The sequence below is a fragment of the Mesoplodon mirus genome, assembly GCF_964341445.2.
Source record: "Mesoplodon mirus genome assembly, chromosome: 4".
NCBI classification, from domain to species: domain Eukaryota; kingdom Metazoa; phylum Chordata; class Mammalia; order Artiodactyla; family Ziphiidae; genus Mesoplodon; species Mesoplodon mirus.
This window is the reverse complement of record NC_138979.1, coordinates 35,365,598-35,388,752: the sequence shown is the minus strand read 5'-3', so window position 1 is coordinate 35,388,752 and position 23,155 is coordinate 35,365,598. Positions and strand designations below refer to the sequence as shown.

Genomic DNA, 23,155 nt, shown 5'->3' with positions numbered 1-23,155 from the left:
AAAAATCTACTGCCGTCATGGAGATCAGGGCCAAAGTGGTAGGGGGTTTGTGTGCCTGAGAGGACCCAGCATTATCCTTTGACTGCTAATGACTCCTGCAGATCAAGGAGCTCATGTCCAGCCTTTGAATTTTTCCCAGAAAAGTTCCCAGCCTGCCTGTCAGGGATAATCAGGGATGTCTCCTAATGCCTGTTATGCAATCTGCCCAGGGCGCTTGAATTCCTGCAGCTGCTCCGGTGGCAGAGAGAAATCGGCAATGGAACACCACCGAAGCACAGCACACGGGGATTGCAGCCTCATAAAATCCAGATAATGTTGTTGTGTTTTTATCAGCTTTTTAAGTTTGAGACGGAATGGAGTTCTGGTTCTGTTGTGTCCTTTGTTCGAGATGGTTAAAGAACCATTGGATACCAGTGAGTCAAGTGTAGGTTTCTGAGGATCAGAGGACCTGGGAGATTGTCTGCTCTGACTCCTCGTTTCAGAAATAAGGCAATGAAAACCCAAGGCAGTGAGTTAGGAATAGATCTGGAGCCAGAAATGCAGGTGGACCAGGTCCACTAAGAATGGTGACATTTACAAAATGAAAGAAAAACAAAAGAGAAGGGAAAGAAAGAAATCACTGAAATAAGGTAGAAGTGTTATTTTGGTTAAACCGTTGGCATTGTTCTGTAAGAGATCTAAAAACACTACTGTTCCTTTAAAAGCTAATGTGAATGAAGAGGTGACACATAAGAGGGATATTCGTGGTGATGGAATAGTTCTGTATTTTGGTTGTGGTCACGTGTGACAAAACGGCATAGGACTCTATGCACACATTGTACCAAGGTCCATTTCTTGGTTTTGATATTGTATTATAGTTGGGTAAGATGTAACCATTCCATTGAGTAAAACTGGATGAAGGTACACACGACCTCTTTACTATTCTTGCAACTTCCTGTGAATCTACAATTACTTCAAAATAAAAAAAAAATTTAAGCAAATTTAGAATTTATTGTGGTTTTGTCTAAATAAAAGTCTAGGCTTACTATCTGAATGGGTGAGAAAATGAGTAACATCGCTTTATTTTAAGTAATAGCTACATCATGAAAAAATATAAAGAAAGAGATGTTTTTTTCTTCCCCTTATTATAGAAATGACTCCAAAGAGTTGGGTAGACCTAACTGGACCTAGCACTCTTGTTTGCTTCTTTTTATAGATAACTAAGAAGCTTATGTATTTATTCTACCAATTTGAATCAATGTTTGTAAACTGAGTGGATGTATTGATATTGTGTTGATATCAGATGCTATTACTTGTAGTAAAATATCTTTTGGAATAAAATGCTTTTAAGATATTCTCTCATTGAAACTTTATTTTTAAATTTTAGTCATTGAATCAAAAACACTTCAAGGAAGCAAAGGAGAGCACAGCTTTAACAGCCCTGGAACTTTTGTTGTAGAAAACACAACAGTTGAATTTCAGAGGGGCTCCGAGAGGCAAACCTTTAAGATTCCAGGACCTCTGATGGCTGATTTCATTTTCAAGGTAGGATGAGCCTCTTCATAAATGTCCTGCATCTGGGGCCCTGCACATCTTGAATTTTAAAAAGAACACATTTGTTTAGTAGGCAGCCAGTGGCTGTTTTTATACAGAGCATGTGTCATTAATATTTTCACCTTGACAGTCAGTTCTGAAAAACTGTTCATCTCTCTAAAGTAGTTTCTGTTCCCCAGCCCCAAGAGTTAAGAAACAAGCTTCACTTTTATAGGGGAGTGATTGTTTTTGCATGTATAACCTCTAGTTGCTGTGTTCAGTTTTAAACCTCCAGATGGATTTCAGTGAAAATGGTCAGTGGCTAAATGCTCCATGTCTTAAACCACGACTGTGCTATTGCTGTCCTTGCAAAGGTGAGCAGAGAAGACAGAGGCCCCCTTCCTTAACCCCCTTTCCTGTTTCCTCAGCAATGTCTCATAATGAGCCCTTGTCCGGACACCTGTCACGAGGTCCCCTCACAAGAATTCTTCTTCCCTTGTAACCACGACTCTGTGTTTCCTCTCTTGGGTACATCAGGAGCATCTTCCTTCACTCAGAGGATATGAAATGTAGTGGCCAATATATTTCCAAGGTGACACAATCTGAAATTCTTCTGATAAAACTATAAATACCTAATACGTGCAAAAAAGGGCATTTCAGTGGATGGTTTTGTCCTATCCCTTTTTGGAAACTTCAAGATGGAAAGGGAAGAAAGAAAAGAGCTCTAATTGCCAGGGATTTCTTTACCTGTGAAAAGACCTGGTGCCTTCAAAAGAACTGTCTGTGTTCCACATTAATTTGTCAAAGAGTGTTTCATTGAGACATCGGTTGTGCCAGCAGAGAAATACCTTTGGAATTAGATGAGAGTTGCAAACTGACTTCTTGTTTGCCTACAGTGTGACCAGCCAAGGGTCGGTCTGGGTGGAGTTGTTGTTTTGAATCTTTGGGTTTTAAATAGTCAACCTTGAAAAAAATCAAGAGATTATAATATTAAAATACCAGTATTTTTACCTGCTTCTTTTTAAAAATGGGAAGATCTGACAACTAGCTTGCATGTTGCCATAGTGATAATTGACTGCAGCTGGGTAACAGCAGTCTTTTCATTAGGGCACACGTCCTCATTTGCCAGGGTCCACACCAGGCCCTAATGTGTTCCTCACATTGAAGGTGTAAGTGTCAGTTGCCGTTCGTAGACATGTAAGTTGCCATTCCTGGACATGACTTGCCATTCCTAGACATTGAAATGACTTCTGTGTCAGACCCTTGAAGTGTCAACCCAATGTAATTCTTTGACAGTAGCTTTGTGAAAGGCTTTTGGGGAAGCCAACTGTCATCTCTTTTTCCTTCTAATCTCTCTCATCCATTGTTATACATAAATTCTGGGCTTGGTTTGCTTCTCTTAGGGTTTTCCCATTTGATGCTCAAGTGGTAAAACACACACACACACACACACACACACAGACACACATCCTTTTTTAAAAATTCTCTTCTCATTCCTACTCAGAAGATCTGTATTCTTCTCAATTTGGAGATATATGACCAAGTAGGAGACATTAGTACAGTGATGGGATGGGAGAAATAGCCACAAAAGTTAAAATTTTAAGATATTGTTTGGTGAAAGTATTAGCATGGAAAATGTACTGTTTATTGATCCCATGCATAAAAACACATATACACATAAACTGTTTACTTCTACAAGTGTACACATGTATGTATATGAATATGTGTGTATACACTTTTTTAAATTTGAGTGGATACATTCCTAACTGAAAACACTGAGGAAACAATGGCTATTTTAGAGGGGATTGGTGCTTTGGGGGAGTGATCTTAGTTTTACTTACAATATTTTAATACTTAAAATAGTTCTTCAAAAATACAGTCATATATCACATGTGTAATTAAAAATTACTTTACACCTTCTTGCCCCAATTATATATTCACCTCTTAATAGAATGCATTTTAGCAGCATGTTGCCACTGTCTGAAGTTGTACTCAGCCTTCTATTTTCCTGTCTCGGAGTTCTAGTTTTCTCAGATTTAATAAACAAATCCAGGCTTTAACTTCAATTTCTGGAAAGATTTTGATCTCCCTTGACTGGAAAGGTTTTTAAAAAAAATATATATATATATATATATATATAATTTATTTATTTACTTACTTATTTATCAAAGAGGGTGTTACACACAGCTGTTGGACTCATGCATAAATAGAAATTCATTTTTGTGCCTACAGCCATTTTCTTTCATGAACATGGTGTGCTCGGTGGAAGAGAAATTGGCAAAATCAGAGACACTCTGATGAAGCAAGAATGACTCTGATGGTTTTCCCTGCCTTATAAGCTTGTCCAAATATTGTGGGTTTCTAGGAAATATCCTTTTCCATTCATTACTTTTTTTTTTTCTCAGAGCACTGTAGTATTACCCAGCCTGTGTTGTTACTAAGATAAGGAACCCTGCTTCCATTCATCTCTGCTTGGCCCAGGATGCAATCAAGGGATTGCTGTCCTTTGAGTGGGAGGTTAAAAGTGTGTGTTAGGTCCCTGATGATGGTCAGCCATGTATTTCATTGTATCTCTTTCCATTCCAATCAACCAAGAGCAGCTGAGTTTAAAAAAAGGAAGACCTGGCTTCAACCTGAGAGAGAATGTGAAAACCAGCTCTGTGCCCGAGTGCTAGTTTCGCTCAGCCATGGGTGCACTGAGATATAAAGGCACCCTCTTTTATACCGTTCCTAGATTAGACCTCATTTCATGGACTTTTAATAAATGGACTGTTGAAAACGACTATATTCTGACATAGTAAAGTATGAAGTCTTCCATGGGATGTTAGAGTCTTTTGTGGTTATTGTGCGGATTCTGAAATCTGGCAACTCACTACACCAATGAGACAAAATTTCTTTTTTCTACTTTTTCAGAAGATATATTTTCATGATTGGACCATTCTTGAAAAGTGCACTTTTTCTTCTTCCCAATGGGTTTCTCACTACACGTTCTGATTTTCCTGAATGATCTGTTTCTCATGGATGACTCTTGTTACTGTGTTACTGAGTCATGGGTATTATTTTCATGAGAGCCCCTGAGGTATTATTTTGCTTCTGCAATATGTGCCTGTTGCCACCAGGGAGCAGTAGAGAGTCTTGAGCCAGTGGTTGATGCTGTATGCTTTGTTGACTGGACTGTAAGAGGCACTATCCATTCAATGAGAATTTACTGAATATCTGTGAGTAGATACTTGTGCACATCAATTTTCAGTATATGCTTATGAGAATAATCTAGTAAAATAAACTTAAATGGCTTTGAGAAAGACATCTGTTTCTGTGGTTAAGTATTTTGATTATTGCTGGTGACTTTTCCCCTCTTTAAAAAACATGTCCATCTTCAAGGAAAAAAAAGTTTCTCTTCCTCGTGGTCTGAAATCTTCCTCTTTCTCCCATTTGGATACTTTGTGTTTCTGTAGGAAAATGTTTTCTGATTTCTTTTCCCATTAGTTTTCAGCTAGGCAAGCCTCTGTCTCTGGTTTCCTCCAAACACAGCTCCAGATATTTTGTATATTTTCTACCTACAAAGTCTTTCTTTTCTTTCTGGGGAGTTATGATAGCACATCTAACTTATCCAGGGCCGAGAGGATTTGAAACTGCCTGTTTTCCTCTCTCTCAAAGAGAAGATTTCAGCCTTGCAATGTGATGCAGACACTAGCTAAATTCATATGTTCACAGGTGTTTCAAAACACAGCAAGACACAGTTTTTAGAGTCTGTGCATGTGTTAGTTTCCTGAGGCTACTGTAACAAAGCACCATAAACTGGTTGGCTTAAACAACAGATGTTTATGTCTCACAGTGCTGGAGGCTAGAACTCTAAAATCAAGGTGAGGGCAGGTCTGGTTCCTTGTAAGGGCTGTGAGGGACAATTTGTTTCGTGCCTCTCTCCTAGCCTCTTGGATCCTCAGGTTTTCTCCCTTTGTCTTCACACCACCTTCCCTCTGTGCATGTCCACCTCTGAGCCCAAATTTCCCCTTTACATAAGCATGCCAGTCATACTGTGTTGGACCCACTTTAATGACCTCATCTTAACTTGACTAGATCTGCAAAGACCCGATTTCCAGATAAGATCATATTCTGAGGTTCTGTGAGTTAGGACTTAAACATATGTTTTTGGGGATGGATACAATTCAGCCCATAACAGTGTCTAACAGAAGAAAAAATTTACCTATTTCATCATGCCTCCCAATCAGAATTCCACCTCATTTTAAACATTTGCCATGAATCACAAAGGTAGAAACTGTTGAAATATTACATGATAGTTACTGTAATGTGGTCTGTTGAGGGAAATTTCTTGGTTAAAGCAGTTCAGATACTGTTCTAGTAGTTACCATAATTCACAGCTAAATTATTGGTGTAATATATACACAAATATGAAAAAAAGTTTTACAGAAAAATCTATTCCATAAATTTTGGAAATTATTTAGAAGTGGCCAAGTAAGGCAGTTGAGTTTGAATTCATTTTCTTACCATTGTTATAAAATCATTTTCCTAACCAAACAGGAGTAGTATACGCTTGTAAATGTTAATGTAATTTACATTAGTTAATTTCCCTTTTTGCCATTCTGTACTTGACCATCTCCCTTGTCAACGGACCTATTCACCCTGGGGGTTTGAAAGTAGTGGTTAATGATTGGGCTGTTGTTAGCAGGACTGCAAAGAGCATTCATGTTCAACTTTTGATTATTAAGGTAGGATTTTCTTCTTTTTTTTAGTTTAGACTTTTGTCTTGCATGTCAGGCTTATGGAAGGAGATAAGCCTTCTATAAATTGACTTAGTTCCCATAACATTTCAAGGACCAAGTTTGGGGGACTAAATCAAAGTGTTTCTTCTGCAATACAGAGGATGCCTCTACCCCCAGTAAGGCTGAGCTGTGGGCTTAGTGTCCTCAGCGCCCTACACTCAGGAGGAGCATCCATTGTAGGGAGACCCCAGCCAGGATGTGGAGAGTCAGCTTCCTCTGCCTCAGGGCATTGTGGGTAAAAGAAGAAAACTGGGGACAGGAGGGAGGAAGCAAGGCAATGAGACATGGATCATGACAGCAGTCACTCTGCAGAGCAGGGAAGCATATTAAGTAGGTTTCAAAGCTAAAGGCAGAGGAGGAGATTTGCTTCACTTTTCATTTAGAACCCAAGAGGAAAATGCCTCCTAGGGTGGCCATCTCCATCCACCACTGGGGGAAGCTACCTTGGAATGAAATTGGCATGAGTGCCGTGAAATGTTTAGTCACAGGTTGCGTCTGAGTTCAGCTCCCCGGAGTCTCCCTCAGCTCCTGTGTGGCATGGAAGGTATCTAGAAAATTCCATGTACTCTTGGCTGGCCAGCCTTGACATGGTGGGGGCAAAATGACCCTGCAGCGGAGGGGTAAATGTAGAGTGACCAGACATCCTAGTTTGTTCAGAAAAGACCCAGTTTCCACCTGCAGCCCTGACTTAATTCTTAGAAGCTCCTCCTTTCATCCTCAGAAACGTCCTGGCTTGGACAGCAAAGCATCTGGTCTCCTTGGTAAGGGGCTGTGAGCTAGGCCAGGGACTGGGGAGGAGTCCCAGCCACACCACGGAGAAACTGAGCACAAGAGTAATGTGGACTGGGCAGGGCAACAGAGGAGCCCACCCACCCTGGCTGGGGAAGAACACAGCTGAATTCACAGGCACTGAGACTCCCTGTGGGCCTCCCACTGGCCAGAGGGACAAGGGACACAGCTGTGGGCCCAAGGACAGGATGAGGACCTCCAGGCATGGATCCGAGGCCTCTTTCCTTTCCCGCCTTTGTGAGGTCCTACATCAAAGACCACCATAGAGGAGATTGGTCTGGATGAGGGCACAGCAGAAAGCCTGGATGCTTCCCCACCAGAAACAGCGATACCTAAAGAGAACTCTTCAAATGAGTGAACCAGACTGACCTCCTAGGATTGAACTCCATTTAAGCTGTTTTCCCCTCCCTCCCTAGTCAGGAGGGGGCTTGTGAAGAAGATCAGAGCAGTTATAAAGAAAGAAGCTGCATCTTTGCGATCGTCTTCATAGAGTATGAGCACTTGTCCTGATTCTACTGCCCGGTCGCAAAACACAAAAGCAAAAACAAAATCTTGGGGGAGAAAAAGTTCCCTGTAGATTTAATAACTTCATTTTTCTAAAGTTTTTAGGATTGGAGGAAGGGACATTATTATTTAATTTGTAGTTTTTATTTACTTTGAAGAAAGAATCCTTTATCTCCCTTTTTGCCTATTTTGCTCTCTAAAATAATATGATATAATGCCAGCGTTCTTGGAATTGAAGAACAAATATCCAAATATGACTCCTTCCTGGAGTTCGGATTCAAATTCTCTTACAATAGTCAGAAATTCTCAGTGGTAGTAACAGGGACTTTTTCCAAGGAAGAATGATAATACTGCATCATGTTTTAATAACATTTAAAGATATTATAATATTAATAGATCTCTAAACAATTGCATTGTCTTTTAAAATGACAATGTGGAGAACTAGAATTGAATGAAGTTTCATCAGTATTATAAATTTAAGCGACGAGTAGTGTGTAGCTTGAGGAAAATATATGGAGTGATTGATTTTTTTTTCAGAATTGTGTTATTACCAAAAAAAAAAAAAAGGACAGAGGACCTGAATAGACAGTTTTCCAAAGACAAACAAATGGCCAACAAGTACATGAAAATGTGCCCAACATCACTAATCATCAGGGAAATGCAAATCAAAACCACAATGAGCTATCACCTCACACCTGTTAGCATGGCTATTATCAAAAAGACAGCAACATGGGTGGGCCTATGAGGAAATTATGCTAAGTGAAATAAGTCAGAGAAAGACAAATACTGTATGATTTCACTTACATGTGGAATCTAAAAATAATCGAAACTCACAGGTACAGAGAACAGATTGGTGATTGCCAGAGGCAGGAAGAGGGTGGGGCAGGTGAAATGGGTGAAGGGAGTCAAAAGGTACAGATTTCTAGTTACAAGATAAATAAGTTCTGGGGATGTAATGTATATTTCAGTGACTAAAGTTAACAATACTCTTGTATATTTGAAAGTTGCAAAGAGAGTTATCTGAGACACCTGTGGGAGGGAGGAACCTTGGAGCAAAATTAAGCCTCTGGCAGAAAGGGAAAGGGAAATGGATATTGGTAAGCAAGTAAATGCATCTGCAACAATAAGGATTATTTCTTTCTGTAAAACATCTGGGCTTAATGCCTTTTCTTTCCCTCCCTCCCTCCCTCCCTCCTTTCCTCCATCCCTCCCTCCTTTCCTCCCTTCTTCCCATCCTTCCTTCTATTTCTTTTTGGTGGCAATGAACAAGACTTAGAAAAACATTTCAGTACCTCTTATGTTTATTGATTTATTTAGAGACCTATTTCTGAGTCAATCTTGCAATTTATTATTTTCTCAAAAAGTGTCTAATTCATCTAATTTTTCAAACTTAACTTTTCAAAAGTAATCATAGCATCCCTTTATCACTAAAAACAAACACACAACAACAGCAACAGACTCAACAGTACCTATGTCTCTTTCATTCCTAAACTTGTTCATTGGCTCCTCGTCTAATTTTTGTTTTGCTCAAACCATCCAAAGATTTGTCTCTGAGACATTTAAGAACTAGATTCGAGGCTTGGTAACTCTCAGAGTTCATTAAAAAATTCTATTTATGTAAATTTTAATTTTTGTTTCCTTTATCTTTACATGGTTTTATTTTGGTATTGTGTTTTTAACTTCTAGAGCTAAATTCTTAATTCATTTGATTTTCAATTTTTGTTCTCCATTAAATGTATTTAGGGCTATCAGTTTCCTCATACAGAAGTTCTTCATTTTGTTGTGGTGTAGGTTGTTAATTTTAAACTTTATGTGTAAGCTATTTGTATCCTGGCTAAAAAATCTTTGCCTTATTTAGGATCAAAAATATTCTCGTATGTTTTCGTCTGGAAATCTTACTCTTCTACCTTTCATACTAAGAGCTATAATCCAACTAGAATTGATACTTGTATATGTTGTGAAGTGGGATCAATATCTTTTTCCCATGGCTATGCAATTGACCCAAAACCATTAAGTGAAAAGACAATCCCTTCCTCATTTCTCTTAAATCCCAAACTATATATGTGTGGGTCTATTTCTGCACTCTGTTCTGTTTCATTGACCTGTTTGCACCAATACCATTGTGACTTAATTACTGTAGCATTAAAATAAGTCTTGATGTCTGGTAGTGATAAGTACTTCAGCTTTGTTCTTGAAGATTATCTTTGATATTCTTGACTCCTTCCATTTCCATATCAATTTTGAAATATGCTTCTAAATTTTTATAAAATTCTGCTGATTTTGATTGGAATTACATTGAATTTGTAGGTCAAATTGGAGAAAATTGACTTTCCAATATCAAGTCTTCCAATCCATAAATATGGTATATTCATACCTTTGTTTAGTTCTTTTAAAATTCTTCTCAATGTTTATAATTTTCAATGTATATGATTTGCATATCTTTTGTTAAATTAATTCCCAAATGTTTGTTATTTTGATGTTATTGTAAATGTTTTAAAACTTTTTTCTGTTTGTTTTCTGCTGGAGTATGAAAATCTAATTGATTTTTGTATATTGACATTATATTCTCACTATATTCACTTGCTAATACTAATAGTTTGTGAATTCTCTTGGATTATATACATACACAGTTATGACACCTGCAAATAATGAGTTCTGTTTCTTTTTTCCAATTATTCTATGCTTTTAAAATTTTTTCTTGCTATATTCCATTACTTAGGACATCTAGTATAATGCTGAATAGAAGTAATGATGGCAGCTGTGCTTGTCATGCTTCTCACTTTCAGGACAAGGATCTCTATAATTCCCCAATTGTGTATGATGTTTTCTATAAATTTCTTGTAGGTGTTTTTATCTGATGAAATAAATTTTTTCCTAGTTTGCATCATTAACATATATAAGCATGGAATTTTATTAGATGCCTTTTTGCATTTTTTGAAGTGATCATATTTTTTTTCCTTTTAATATAGTGAATTACATTGATTTTCAGATGTTAAACCAATCTTACCTTCCTTTAATAAACCTCACTTGGTCATTATTATTTTTTATTAGAATTTATTATTAGTATTTACTTATAAGTATTTATTTTATTATTAATAAAAAGGATTTTCCTTTTATATATCATGAGGTACGATTTTTTAAATTTCAATTTTATTTTATTTATTTTCTTATTAGTTCTTTTTAGGTTCTTATTAGCTATTTTTTAAAATAAATATTAATGTATATATGTCAATCCCAATCTCCCAATTCATCACACCACCACACACACCACGCCCCACTGCCCCCACTTTCCCCTCTTAGTGTCCATACGTTTGTTCTCTACATCTGTGTCTCTATTTCTGCCTTGCAAACCAGTTCATCTGTACCATTTGTCTAGATTCCAAATATATGCGTTGTTTTCTCTTTCTGACAAACTTCACTCCGTATGACAGTCTCTAGGTCCATCCACATCTCCACAAATGACCCAATTTTGTTCCTTTTTATGGCAGAGTAATATTCCATTGTATATATGTACCACATCTTCTTTATTCATTCGTCTGTTGATGGGCATTTAGGTTGCTTCCATGGCCTGGCTATTGTAAATAGTGCTGCAGTGAACATTGGAGTGCATGTGTCTTTTTGAATTATGGTTTTCTCTGGGTATATGCCCAGTAGTGGGATTGCTGGGTCATATGGTAATTGTACTTTTAGTTTTTTAAGGAACCTCCATACTGTTCTCCATAGTGGCAGTATCAATTTACATTCCCACCAACCATGCAAGAGGGTTCCCTTTTCTCCACACCCTCTCTAGCATTTATTGTTTGTAGATTTTCTGATGATGCCCATTCTAACTGGTGTGAGGTGATACCTCATTGTAGTTTTGATTTGCATTTCTCAAATAATTAGTGATGTTGAGCATCTTTTCATGTGCCTCTTGGCCATCTTTATGTCTTCTTTGGAGAAATGTCTATTTAGGTCTTCTGCCCATTTTTGGATTGGGTTGTTTGTTTTTTTAATATTGAGCTGCATGAGCTGTATATATTTTGGAGATTAATCCTTTGTCCGTTGATTTGTTTGCAAATATATTCTCCCATGCTAAGGGTTGTCTTTTCGTCTTGTTTATGGTTTCCATTACTGTGCAAAAGCTTTGAAGTTTCATTAGGTCCCATTTGTTTATTTTTGCTTTTATTTCCATTACTCTAGGAGGTGGGTCAAAAAAGATCTTGCTGTGATTTATGTCAAAGAGTGTTCTTCCTATGTTTTCCTCTAAGAGTTTGATAGTGTCCGGTCTTACATTTAGGCCTCTAATCTATTTTGAGTTTATTTTTGTGTATAGTGTTAGGGAGTGTTCTAATTACATTCTTTTACAAATAGCAGTCCAGTTTTTCCAGCACCACCTATTGAAGAGACTGTCTTTTCTCCACTGTATATCCTTGCCTCTTTTGTTATAGATTAGTTGACCATAGGTGGGTGGGTTTATCTCTGGGCTTTCTACCCTGTTCCATTAATCTATATTTCTGTTTTTGTGCCAGTACCATATTGTTTTGATGAGTGTCACTTTGTAGTATAGTCTGAAGTCAGGGAGCCTGATTCCTCCAGCTCTGTTTTCTCCCCTCAAGATTGCTTTGGCTATTTGGGGTCTTTTGTGTCTCCATACAAATTTTAAGATTTTTTGTTCTGGTTCTGTGAAAAATGCCATGGGTAATTGGATAGGGATTGCATTGAATCTTTAGATTGCTTTGGGTAGTGTAGTCATTTTCACAATATTGATTCTTCCAATCCAAGAACATGTTATATCTCTCCATCTGTTTTTGTGTCATCTTTGATTTCTTTCATCAGTGTCTTATAGTTTTCTGAATACAGGTCTTTTACCTCCTTAGGTAGGTTTATTCCTAGGTATTTTATTCTTTTTGTTGCAATGGCGAATGGGATTGTTTCCTTCATTTCTCTTTCTGATCTTTCTTTGTTAGTGTATAGGAATGCAAGAGATTTCTGTGCATTAATTTTGTATCCTGAAACTTTACCAAATTCATTGATTAGCTCTAGTAGTTTTCTGGTGGCATCTTTAGGATTCTCTATGTATAGTAGCATATCATCTGCAAACAGTGACTGTTTTACTTCTTCTTTTCTAATTTGTATTTCTTTTATTTCTTTTTCTTCTCTGATTGCTGTGGCTAGGACTTCCAAAGCTATGTTGCATAAGAGTGGCGAGAGTGGACATCCTTGTCTTGTTCCTGGTCTAGAGGAAATGCTTTCAGTTTTTCACCATTGAGAATGATGTTTGCTCTGGGTTTGTCATATATGGCCTTTATTATGTTGAGGTAGGTAGGTTCCCTCTATGCCCACTTTCTGGCGAGTTTTTATCCTAAATGGGTGTTTTGTCAAAACTTTTTGTCAAAAGCTTTTTCTGCATCTATTGAGATGATCATATGGTTTTTATTTTTCTATTTGTTAATATGGTGTATCACATTGATTGTTTTGCATATATTGAAGAATCCTTGCATCCCTGGGATAAATCCCACTTGATCATGATGTATGATCCTTTTAATGTGTTGTTGGATTCTGTTTGCTAGTATTTTGTTGAGGATTTTTGCATCTATATTCATCAGTGATATTGGTCTGTAATTTTCTTTTTTTGTAGTATCTCTGTCTGGTTTTTGTATCAGGGTGATGGTGGCCTCGTTGAATGAGTTTGGGAGTGTTCCTTCCTCTGCAGTTTTTTGAAAGAGTTTGAGAGGAATGGGTGTTAACTCTTCTCTAAATGTTCATTAGAATACACCTGTGAAGCCCTCTGGCCCTGGACTTTTGTTTTTTGGAAGATTTTTAATCACAGTTTAATTTCATTACTTGTGATTGGTCTGTTCATATTTTCTATTTCTTCTTGGTTCAGTCTTGGAAGGTTATACCTTTTTAAGAATTTGTCCATTTCTTCCAGGTTGTCCATTTAATTGGCATAGAGTTGCTTATAGTAGTCTTTTATGATGCTTTGTATTTCTGTGGTGTCTGTTGTAACTTCTCCTTTTTCATTTCTAATTTTATTGATTTTAGTCCTCTCCCTCTTTTTATTGATGAGTCTGGCTAAAGGTTTATCAATTTTGTTTATCTTCTCAAGGAATCAGCTTTTAGTTTTATTGATCTTTGCTATTGTTTTCTTTGTTTCTATTTCATTTATTTCTGCTCTGATCTTTTTGATTTCTTTCCTTCTGCTAACTTTGGGTTTTGTTTGTTCTTCTTTCTCAAGTTACTTTAGGTGTAAGGTAAGATTGTTTATTTGAGATGTCTCTTTTTTCTTGAGGTAAGATTGTATTGCTATAAACTTCCCTCTTAGAACTGCTTTTGCTGCATCCTATAGGTTTTGGATCATCGTGTTCTCATTGTCATTTGTCTTTAGGTATTTTTTGATTTCCTCTTTGATTTCTTCAGCGATCTCTTGGTTATTTAGTAACGTTTTGTTTAGCCTCCGTGTGTTTGTGTTTTTTACTTTACTTTTTTTTCCCTGTAATAGATTTCTAATCTCATAGCATTGTGGTCGGAAAAGATGCTTGATATGATTTCAATTTTCTTAAATTTACTGAGGCTTGATTTGTGACCCAAGATGTGATCTGTACTGGAGGATGTTCTGTGTGCATTTGAGAGGAAAGTGTAATCTGCTGTTTTTGGATGGAATGTCCTATAAATATCAATTAAATCTGTCTGGTCTATTGTGTCATTTAAAGCTTTTGTTTCCTTATTAATTTTCTGTCTGGATGATCTGTCCATTGATGTAAGTGAGGTGTTAAAGCCCCCCACTATTATTGTGTTACTGTTGATTTCCTCTTTTATAGCTGTTAACATTTGCCTTATGTATTGAGGTGCTCCTATGTTGGGTGCATATATATTTATAATTTTATAATATATTTTTATAATATAATTATATATAAGTATAATTTATAATCTAAATTATACTGTAATTTTATAATATATCTTCTTCTTGGATTGATCCCTTGATCATTATGTAATGTCCTTCCTTGTCTCTTGTAACATTCTTTATTTTTATTTTTTATTTTTATTTATTTATTTTTTTTGCGGTACGCAGGCCTCTCACCATTGTGGCCTCTCCCATTGTGGAGGACAGGCTCCGGATGCCCAGGCTCAGCAGCCATGGCTCACAGGCCCAGCTGCTCCGTGGCATGTGGGATCTTCCTGGACCAGGGCACGAACCCGTGTCCCCTGCCCTGCATCGGCAGGCGGACTCTCAACCACTGCGCCACCAGGGAAGCCCAAGATTCTTTATTTTAAAGTCTATTTTATCTGATATGAGTATTGCTACTCCAGCTTTCTTTTGACTTCCATTTGCAGGGAATATCTTTTTCCATCCCCTCACTTTCAGCCTGTATGTGTCTGTAGGTCTGACATGGGTCTCTTGTAGACAACATATATGTGGGTCTTTCTTACGTATCCGTGCAGCGAACCTGTGTCTCTTGGTTGGAGCACTTAATCCATTCACATTTAAGGTAATTATTGATATGTATGTTCCTATTACCATTTTCTTAATTGGTTTGGGTTTCTTTTTGTAGATCCTTTTCTTCTCTTGTGTTTCCCACTTAGAGACATTCCTTTAGCATTTGTTGTAGAGCTGGTTTGGTGGTGCTGAATTCTCTTAGCTTTTGCTTGTCTATAAAGCTTTTTTGATGTCTCCATCAAATCTGAATGAGATCCTTGCCAGATAGAGTAATCTTGGTTGTAGGTTCTTCCGTTCATCACTTTAATATATCATGCCACTCCCTTCTGGCTTGTTGAGTTTCTGCTGAGAAATCAGCTGTTAACCTTATGCAAGTTCCCTTGCATGTTATTTGTCATTTTTCCCTTGCTGCTTTTAATAATTTTTCTTTGTCTTTAATTTTTGCCAATTTTGATTACTATGTGTCTTGGCATGTTTCTCCTTGGGTTTGTCCTGCCTGGGACTCTCTATGCTTCTTGGACTTGGGTGGCTATTTCCTTTCCCATATTAGGGAATTTTCGACTGTAATCTCTTCAAATATTTTCTAGGATCCTTTCTCTCTCTTCTCCTTCTGGGACCCCTATAATGTGAATGTTGGTACATTTAATGTTGTCCCAGAAGTCTCTTAGGCTGTCTTCATTTCTTTTCATTCTTTTTTCTTTATTCTGTTCTGTGGCAGTGATTTCCACCATTCTGTCTTCCAGGTCACTTATCCGTTCTTCTGCCTCAGTTATTCTGCTATTGATTCCTTCTAGTGTAGTTTTCATTTCAGTTATTGTATTGTTCATCTCTGTTTGTTTGTTCTTTAATTCTTCTAGGTCTCTGTTAAATATTTCTTGCATCTTCTCAATCTTTGCCTCCATTCTTTTTCCGAGGTCCTGGATCATCTTCACTATCATTATTCTGAATTCTTTTTCTGGAAGGTTGCCTATCTCCACTTGATTTAGTTGTTTTTCTGGGATTTTATCTTGTTCCTTCATCTGGTACGTAGTCCTCTGCCTTTTCATTTTGTCTGCCTTTCTGTGAATGTGGTTTTCGTTTACAGGCTGCAGGCTTGTAGTTCTTGTTTCTGCTCTCTGCCCTCTGGTGGATGAGGCTATCTAAGAGGCTTATGCAACCTTCCTGATGGGAGGGACTGGTGGTGGGTAGAGCTGGGTGTTGCTCTGGTGAGCAGAGCTCAGTAAAACTGTAATCCACTTGTCTGCTGATGGGTGGGGCTGGGTTTCCTCCCTGTTGGTTGTTTGGCCTGAGGTGACCCAGCACTGGAGGCTGCAGCTCTTTGGTGTGACTAATGGTGGACTCTGGGAGGGCTCACGCCAAGGAGTACTTCACAGAACTTCTGCTGCCAGTGTTCTTGTTCCGAGGTGAGCCACAGCCACACCCTGCCTCTGCAGGAGAACCTCCAACACTAGCAGGTAGGTTTGGTTCAGTTTCCTATGGGGTCACTGCTCCTTCTACCTGGGTCCTGATGTGTACACTACTTTGTGTGTGCCCTCCAAGAGTGGAGTCTGTTTCCCCCAGTCCTGTTGAAGTCCTGCACTTAAATCCCACTAGCCTTCACAGTCTGATTCTCTGGGAATTCCTCCTCCCATTGCTGGACCCCCAGGTTGGGAAGCCTGACGTGGGGCTCAGAACCTTCACTCCAGTGGGTGGACTTCTGTGGTATAAGTGTTCTCCAGTTTGTGAGTCACCCACCCAGTGGTTATGGGATTTGATTTTATTGTGATTGTGCCCCTCCTACCATCTCACTGTTTCTTCTCCTTTGTCTTTGGATGTGGGGTATCTTTTTAGGTGAGTTCCAGTGTCTTCCTGTCGATGACTGTTCAGCAGTTAGTTGTGATTCTGATGCTCTCGCAAGAGGGAGTTAGCACACGTCCTTCTACTCTGCCATCTTGAACCTCTGTTGTTCCCTTTCCCAATGATTTTAAATTATTTTATTTATGATTCTTTTTCGGTATTTGTTTCCAGGAGAGGTTTTTGTTTTTGGGGTTGTTTTTTTTCCTGTAATGTCTTTTTTGGGTCTTGGTATTAATTTTACACTAGGTTTATAAAACAAATTGAGAAGTATTTCCTCTGTTCTTATTTTCTGTAACAGTTTGTGTGAGATTGCTATTACTTGACTAGTCAGATGTTTTATTCCCTTATGTGTCAGTTTTGTTTCAAAGAATTTGTCTATTTCAACTAGCTTTTTGAAAGTTATTGGCATAGATTTTTTTATAGTATTGTCTTATTTCTTCATTGCGTGGAGAATCTGTAGCGAGTCTTCTTTCTCATTCCTAATTTTGATTATTTGTCCCTACTCTTTTTTTTCCTTAATCAGTCATGTTGGAGGTCTATCAGTTTTATGAGACTTTTCACAGAAACACCTTTTAGCTTTATAAACCACTTTAAAGTAGTTTCATTCTCATATCATTAATGTTTGCTCTTATCTTTATTGTTACCATCTCTCTACTTTCTCCAGATTCAATATGTTATTCTTCTTCTAACCTTTTTTTATATAAATTTATTTACTTATTTATTTATTTTTGGCTGCATGGGGTCTTCATTGCTGCACCCGGGCTTTCTCTAGTTGCGGCGAGTGGGGGCTACTCTTTGTTGCAGTGCGTGGGCTTCTCACTGCGGTGGCTTCTCTTGTTGTGGAGCATGGGCTCTAGGTGCACATGCTTCAGTAGTTGTGGCAGGGAGGCCCAGTAGTTGTGGCTTGAAGGCTCTAGAGTGCACACTCAGTAGTTGTGGCGCATGGGCTTAGTTGCTCCGTGGTATGTGGGATCTGCCTGGACCAGCGATCTAACATTGGCATTGCCAATGCCAATCCCCTGCATTGGCAGGTGGATTCTTAACCACTGCACCACCAGGGAGGTCCTTTTCTAACTTTTGGGGATGGCTGTTTAGATCAGTGATTTTCATCCAGTTTTTCCATAACATATGCTTTTAACTCTATAAATTTCTCTCAAAGTATGCTTTAGATTTTGTTCCACAAAGTTTGATGTGAAATCTTTTTCTTCATCATTCAGTTAAGTTGCATTGTAATTTCCATAGTGATATATATGATATAGTGATATAGTGACTTATAGAATATTTAGAAGTGTAGCATCCAAGTATGTGGGAATTTTTAAGTAATCTCATCATTTTATACCTTAATTCTACTATAATCAAATAATGTTATATTATTTTAATGTTTTGAAATTTGTTAAAACTTAATTGTGACTCAGAATGTAGCAAATTTTGGAAGACTATGATATGTAGTCTTCTGATGTTGGACACAATGTTCTACATATGTCAATTAGGTCATATTTATTAACGGTTTTATGCAAAATTATAACCTTACTGATTTTTGTCTGCTTATTCTGTTAGTTACCACAAGAGACCTGGTAAAACTATCACTATGACTATGCATTTGTCTATATTTTTTCTGTTTCTTGTCAATTTTTGAATTATATATTTTGAGGCTAGGTGGTTAGGTACACTCACATTTAGAATCATTACCTCTTCTAATGACTTGACCTCTTTATCATTGTGAAACTATTTTCTTTCAGCACTTTGAAAGTATTGTCTCATTGTCTTCTGGCTTCCATTTATTCTGTTGAGAATTCAGCTGTCAGTCTTATTTTTGTTCCTTAGAAGGTAATGTGTCTTTTTTCTTTGCCTGCTTTCAAGTGTTTTCTCTTTGTTTTTGATTTTCATCAATTTGACTCTGATATAATTAACAACTTTCTTCTGCTTGAGGTTCCTGGTGCTTCATGAATCTGTAGCTTGATATCCATCATCAGTTTTGGAAGATTTTCTCATTTATTACCTCTTCAGATATAGCTTCTATCTTATTCTCTTTGTTCTCTTTTTCTGGGACTACAATTATACCTTTATCTCAAATGTCTAATTTCCATTTTCTTTTTATCTGTCAGTTTGCTAATTCTCTGAATAGGTGTATATAATCCAGAAGTCAGCAGATTATGACCAGCAAGCTGACCAACTGTCTTTGTAAATGAAGTTCACAGCTACCCCCATTTATTTATATATTACTTGTGGCTGCTTTTGCATTACACCAGCAAAGTTGAATAATTGCAACTGAGATAACATGGCCTGAAAACTCACTTTTACTATCCGGTTCTTTAAGATAATATTTGCTGAACCCCAGTCTAGTCTACTAAGTCTACTCATTGAGAGAATTATTTAAATTATTTTGCTTTTTATTTGTACAGTCACATTTTATTTTTGTTACAGTTTCTTCGTTTCTGGTGAAATTCTCCATCTTGTCATTTAGTCACAGTATCTTTGTCTAAGTGTTCTTAAAAACAGAGCCTGAGGTGAAAGCTATGTGCTAACACATGTTTTTTGACCATGGGAATAGAATGAGGTGTTGCTAGGCCCTCAAGCCGGGAAACAAGACATGAAGCCAAGGCCAGAGTTATAGGAAATGGTAGTGGTATACTTACATTTTTAAGTTTCTATCAGTTAATGCCCATATCTGGATTTCCTATTTTTCTGATTATATGTCTATTTTCTCACCTTTTTGGTTGGTGTTAAATTTTATCTTTGTTGTATATCTAGGGTTAAAGTTTTGCTGCATATAGTAGAGGAAAGATTATAGATACCATTTGAGACTGGATTAATTATTGCTTCTAGAAGACAGGTTAGCAGCTAATCACCTTCATCCATGGGACTGAAATAATTTGAATCTGGGCATCATTCCCTTTGAAAACTGGAATATTTCCAGTATTTTTTTTTGGCTGCATTGGGTCTTCGTTGCTGCACGCGGCCTTTCTCTAGTTGTGGTGAGTGGGGGCTACTCTTCGTTGCAGTGTGCGGGCTTCTCACTGCAGTAGCTTATCTTGTGGTGGAGCACAGGCTCTAGGCACACAGGCTTCAGTAGTTGCAGCATGTGGGCTCAGTAGTTGCTGCACATGGGCCGCAGAGCACATGGCCTTCAGTAGTTGTGGTGCATGGGCTCAGTAGTTGTGGCTCATGGGCTTTAGAGCACAGGCTCAGTAGTTGTGGTATACAGGCTTAGTTTCTCCGTGGCAAATGGGATCTTCCCAGACCAGGGCTTGAACCCGTGTCCCCTGCATTGGCAGGCAGATTCTTAACTGCTGCGCCACCAGGGAAGTCCTTTCCAGTCTACTCTTATTCCTAGGATACAGCTTTCTTGGGTCCCAGCTGAGAGCCTGGGCTGTTTACCAAGACTCCTCACCTTGGCGGGCCTGGAGCTCCAGGTTTTGCTGCCTCAGCCACTTGAGTCTGATGACAGGCCTGCTCAGCTTCTCAGCTGCTCAGTCACCACTTGTAAAATAGAAAATGTCTTGAGCAGAAAGGTGGTACTTAAAGGTGGTACCAAATGTTATGCTCACACATCTGGGCTTCCTTTGTGTCTGTGATATTGGCCCTGCACATCCTCACTACTATGGTAGTTTTCTGATGCCTTCAGATGCATTAAAAAGTATTTTATGCAGCACTTTTACTTATTCTCAGTGGGAGGATTCATCAGAAACAAACCGTTCTTCCATAGCCAGAAGCAAAACTACTTAGAAGTCTTTTCTGTGCTATCCTCATCCCATCACTGTAACCCTGCCCTTCCCTCCCTCCACACACATCTTGTGTCTGGAATTTTTCACCATTTTATAATTGTATAATTTCTTTTTACCGTTTTATAATTAAATACATCAAAGTTTTTTTTTTCGGTCAACCCTTATTTAGATTTACTAATAAGCTTTACTGATTTATTTCATCATTACTGCTTCTTACATCTCACTACTTTCTTGTGGATTTATATTACTTCTTTTTCAGTATATCCTTTCATAGTTTTTTTTTTTTTTCCTAGTGAGAGTTTCTGAGTGGTAAAGTTTCTGTCATTTTGTGTCTGAGAAAAACTTTATTTCACTGATTACTGATTGATAATTTGATCATAGATTGTTTTTAAGTTGACAATTGATTAGCAATGAATAATTTGGTTGTAGAATTCTAGATGAAAAATTATTGTCCCTCATCACTTTGAAGGTATGCTTTTGTTTTCTTGCATCCATTATTGCCTGTGAGAAATCTGATGCCATTCTGATTCTCACTCCTTTGTAGGGAATCATTTTTTTTCTTTCTGATAACTTTCAGAATTTCTCTTTATCCTTGTTGTTGTATTCTTTACAATGTCTGCTCAGAACTTTATGAATATTTTTAGACTGAGTACTTCTGTTTTTCTTAAGGTCTAGGAAATTCTCAACAATGATGTAATCAAATATCACCTTTTCATTATTTTTTCTATTCTTTCTCTTGAACTCCATGTGATGCTGGCATTTCTGGATCTATCTCTCACAGCTTAACCTTTGTTTTTCCTCTCTTTTTCTCTTTGTGTTGTGTTCTGGGACTTTTCCTCAATTCATTCATTTGTTCAATCACGAGGGAAGGAAAAAAAAAGTAGGGAGAGGACTTGCTGCCTGAGTAAAATATCCTGAAAGTAAACTTACCTCTGTCTATAACTGCTTGCTCACTCTCAGTGGTGCCCCTCCTCTATTTTAATTAGATACTGGAAGGCTTCTATGCAAACACCATGGATTTGTGTACATTTGAGTTTCTATAGTTGTGCTTTCAGAAGGATCTGCTTAAAGATGCTTAAAGATATTGTTATTATAAATGTAAGAATCGCAGTTTGTGCCATGTTGTAAGCAAACCCAGATTACATTTCCTGTCTCACTTCCTGTTCTCATGGAAATTAAAATCAAATGTATTGGGAAGAAAAATAAAACTTAAATAAATAAACTAAAAATACACCTACATTTTTGTGAACTCATTCACAGGCATAGAATTATCTGGAAAAATGACTCCAAGGAGATTGGTCAAAGACCTTCTGAGAGCCCATCTATGACAAATCTAATCGAAATGCTGTCACATCTTAAAATTCTGGGAATCTTCATGTACCAGAGTTTATTGTGATAGATGTGTTTGTCTACGTAGGTGACTTGTGTTCACCTGATGTTGAAAGATGTTAAAGGCACTAGCTCCTTGCATGCGAATATGTTATCAAAGTTGTCTCTGTCCAGACCAGGTACACTGCGGCCAAGGACAGCGTGGTCCAGTTCTTCTTTTACCAGCCAGTCAGTCATCAGTGGAGACAAACTGACTTCTTTCCCTGCACTGTGACATGTGGAGGAGGTGAGGCACAGACTTTGTTCATGAATATTTAGAGTTCAGAGTTAGAAATGATACGTTTTCTTTTTTGAAGCTGACTTTAAAGTTAGCGTGGTACTACCAAATGTAAAATAGATAGCTAGTGGGAAGCAGCCGCATAGCACAGGGAGATCAGCTCTGTGCTTTGTGACCACCTAGAGGGGTGGGATAGGGAGGGTGGGAGGGAGGGAGACGCAAGAGGGTGGGGATATGAGGATATATGTATACGTATAGCTGACTCACTTTGTTATCCAGCAGAAACTAACACAACATTGTAAAGCAATTATACTCCAATAAAGATGTTAAAAAAAATTAGCATGGTAATTAGAGATGTGTAACCACACAGCATCTTACTCAGTGGCCTGGAATGCAGTGGTTTTAATGAATGTGCGTTTGTTTTATTCTTGAACATAGGTGAAAACTGGATTTAGAAAACACCCTTTACTTTGGGCAAAGAGCTGGAAACATGTTTGCATGTCTCTCATGGACTCCAAAATAAAAGCCAAGAGATAGGGGGGATTTTTAATTCTTACCCATCAGAAAAACAAATATCTCTTTCTTTTTAATTTATTCCCTAGCTCTCACACACAGAGAGACGTTCTCATTTGGACACCTAAGTTAAAAGAGAAGCTTTCCATTCTGGGAGGGACATGTATAATGGGACTAAGCTTATTAGTTCAGTTGATTCAATTCTTGGGAGGAGAATAGATGTTTCTCATAGCTGGTGCCCAAGGAAAGACATGATCAGTCCTGCTGGAACCTACATTGGAAGCACCTGGCTGTGTGACTGTCCACCAAAGATAGCATTGGCTGTAAGGACAGAAGGAACATTTTAGGCTCCTTTTGGGGCTCTCCCAATATCCTTCCACTTTCTGTACACCAGCAGAATTTCAATACATTTGTTCATAATGTAGGAAGGCAGTCTGCCTTATTTCTTTCTCTTTTAGCTATCTCTGTA

The 23,155-nt window shown here is 37.9% G+C and overlaps 1 protein-coding gene across 1 annotated transcript in view; it reads left to right on the top strand.

The window, feature by feature from the left end:
* The window catches only part of ADAMTSL3 (ADAMTS like 3), a 394,591-nt gene that overhangs the window by 202,453 nt on the left and 168,983 nt on the right, over positions 1–23,155 (top strand). The window contains 2 exon segments of the mRNA XM_082617479.1: positions 1,367–1,524; positions 22,071–22,182. Of these exon segments, the coding sequence (XP_082473605.1) occupies positions 1,367–1,524; positions 22,071–22,182 (270 nt within the window).